At 43.7% G+C, this 1741-nt stretch overlaps 1 protein-coding gene across 1 annotated transcript; it reads right to left on the reverse strand.

Annotated features, from left to right (window-relative positions):
* Positions 1-397: 397 nt before the first annotated feature.
* Positions 398-1323, reverse strand: LOC105222933 (uncharacterized). The gene is made up of 2 exons (XM_011200505.2): positions 1164-1323; positions 398-1061 (listed from the first exon to the last, which is right to left on the reverse strand). The coding sequence occupies exons 1-2, from the start codon at positions 1249-1251 to the stop codon at positions 445-447; spliced, it is 705 nt and encodes a 234-aa protein (XP_011198807.2). The 5' UTR covers positions 1252-1323; the 3' UTR covers positions 398-444.
* Between the last annotated feature and the right edge of the window lie 418 nt (positions 1324-1741).

The following is a 1741-nucleotide window of genomic DNA, read 5'->3' on the forward strand; positions in this document are numbered from 1 at the left end:
GATCCGTTCATGAGAATATTATTTCTGTGTATCGAAAATAGTTTGAATCGGGTCAATACTTTCTCTTAACCTCCAATATACTTAATGTAAAGATTTCGGGTGATTTTATAATTGAAAGATGGTGTTTTTCTAATATAAAAAGCTGTATGTACCTGAAAGTGTTACCGCGACTTTAATCCTTGCAAGTTGGTAAGTATGAAATGTTCGGTTATACCCGAACTTAGCTTTTCCTTGCTTGTTATAATTGCATATACGTATATGTATACTGAAAACATAAAAACAACTTTTAATTTTCAAAAGTCGTATCCATCCTATCACACATGTCAACATTGTAAAGCTCATCAATCAATCAATTTATGGAAATTATTAATTTTTGTGAATTTAATGAACAAAAGTATTATTTTTTTCAATTTTTCTTTTATTATCTTAACAAACAAGAACATTTCATTTGCCATAGCCGCCAGGTGAACCAGGATAACCTGGAGAACCGCCACCTCCTCCTCCACCTCCACCTCCGCCGCCACCGCCGCCTCCTCCACCATTTCCACCAGGTTGACCGGGCTGACCAGGTAGACCACCGTATCCTCCGTAACCACCGCCGGGTCCTCCTGCTCCACCGTAGTTACCAAAGCCACCTCCTCGCCCACCAGGGCCACCATAGCCGCCATAGCCGCTACCACCCAGTCCACCAGCGCCACCATAACCGCCAAAACCAGGTTGTCCGGGCTGCCCGGCTCCGCCTCCATAGCCATTATAACCCACACCTCCACCGCCACCGATTGAACCACCAAAGCCATCATAACCCGCTCCACCAGCATAACCCGGCTGTCCAGGCTGGCCGGCACCACCACCATAACCACCCGCGCCGCCACTATATCCACCACCAGGTCCACCAGGACCCCCGTAACTACCATAACCGGGTTGACCCGGTTGACCATCATAGCCACCACCACCTCCACCTCCGCCAGGCGAACGCTTATCGCGTGGCGGTCCGACTGGCCCTAGTGCAGGCGATTCATAATTTATAGCTTGACGCTCCTTTGCACTTTCCACTTGATTTTCTGTAATTAAAATACAACACGAAGTAATTAAAAATAATTGTGGTGTAAAAATATTGCAAAAGTATCTAAGTACATAAATCTAAAATGCACAATGTGCATTACCATTCACGGCATCACAACAAATGACTAACGCCAACAGCGTACTCCCCACCACCACCGCCGACAAACACCTGTTTCTCCAACGCCGCATCTTCCGACTCGTTTCTGTAGTAAATCGAAGTTCTGCCTTCAACTAAATACGAACGACTATTAAGCGGTGAACGTTTCGCGTACTTGTTTTATATATTCTGACATATTTGTCATCTCACCTCCCTCAAAGTCCACCAGTTTTAAGTGTTTCGGTGCACACAAGCATATTTGTTTAATAAAAAAATGGCGAGATGGTTGGTGAAGCATACGAAATTGATCCGAGGCAATTAGTATATTTAGAATATGGATCAGGTTCTGCTCGATCTTTTGCTTGCTTTTTGTGAACCAAGTAAGCGCAGCAGCAATACATTTAGTATACAGCATGATCTCGTACTTAAAGCATTTTCAACCCCTATAGGGAATATGTGCAAAAGTTGTTCGCGGTTGGCAATAAGCTTCGAGAGCTGTTTCTCTCTAAAAAAAAATTAATCAACGAAAATGCAATTGGTCTATCTGTACATAATTCTACAGTTGTTCACTGCATTCTCCAA

The sequence above is a fragment of the Bactrocera dorsalis genome, chromosome 4 (assembly GCF_023373825.1).
Source record: "Bactrocera dorsalis isolate Fly_Bdor chromosome 4, ASM2337382v1, whole genome shotgun sequence".
NCBI lineage: Eukaryota > Metazoa > Arthropoda > Insecta > Diptera > Tephritidae > Bactrocera > Bactrocera dorsalis.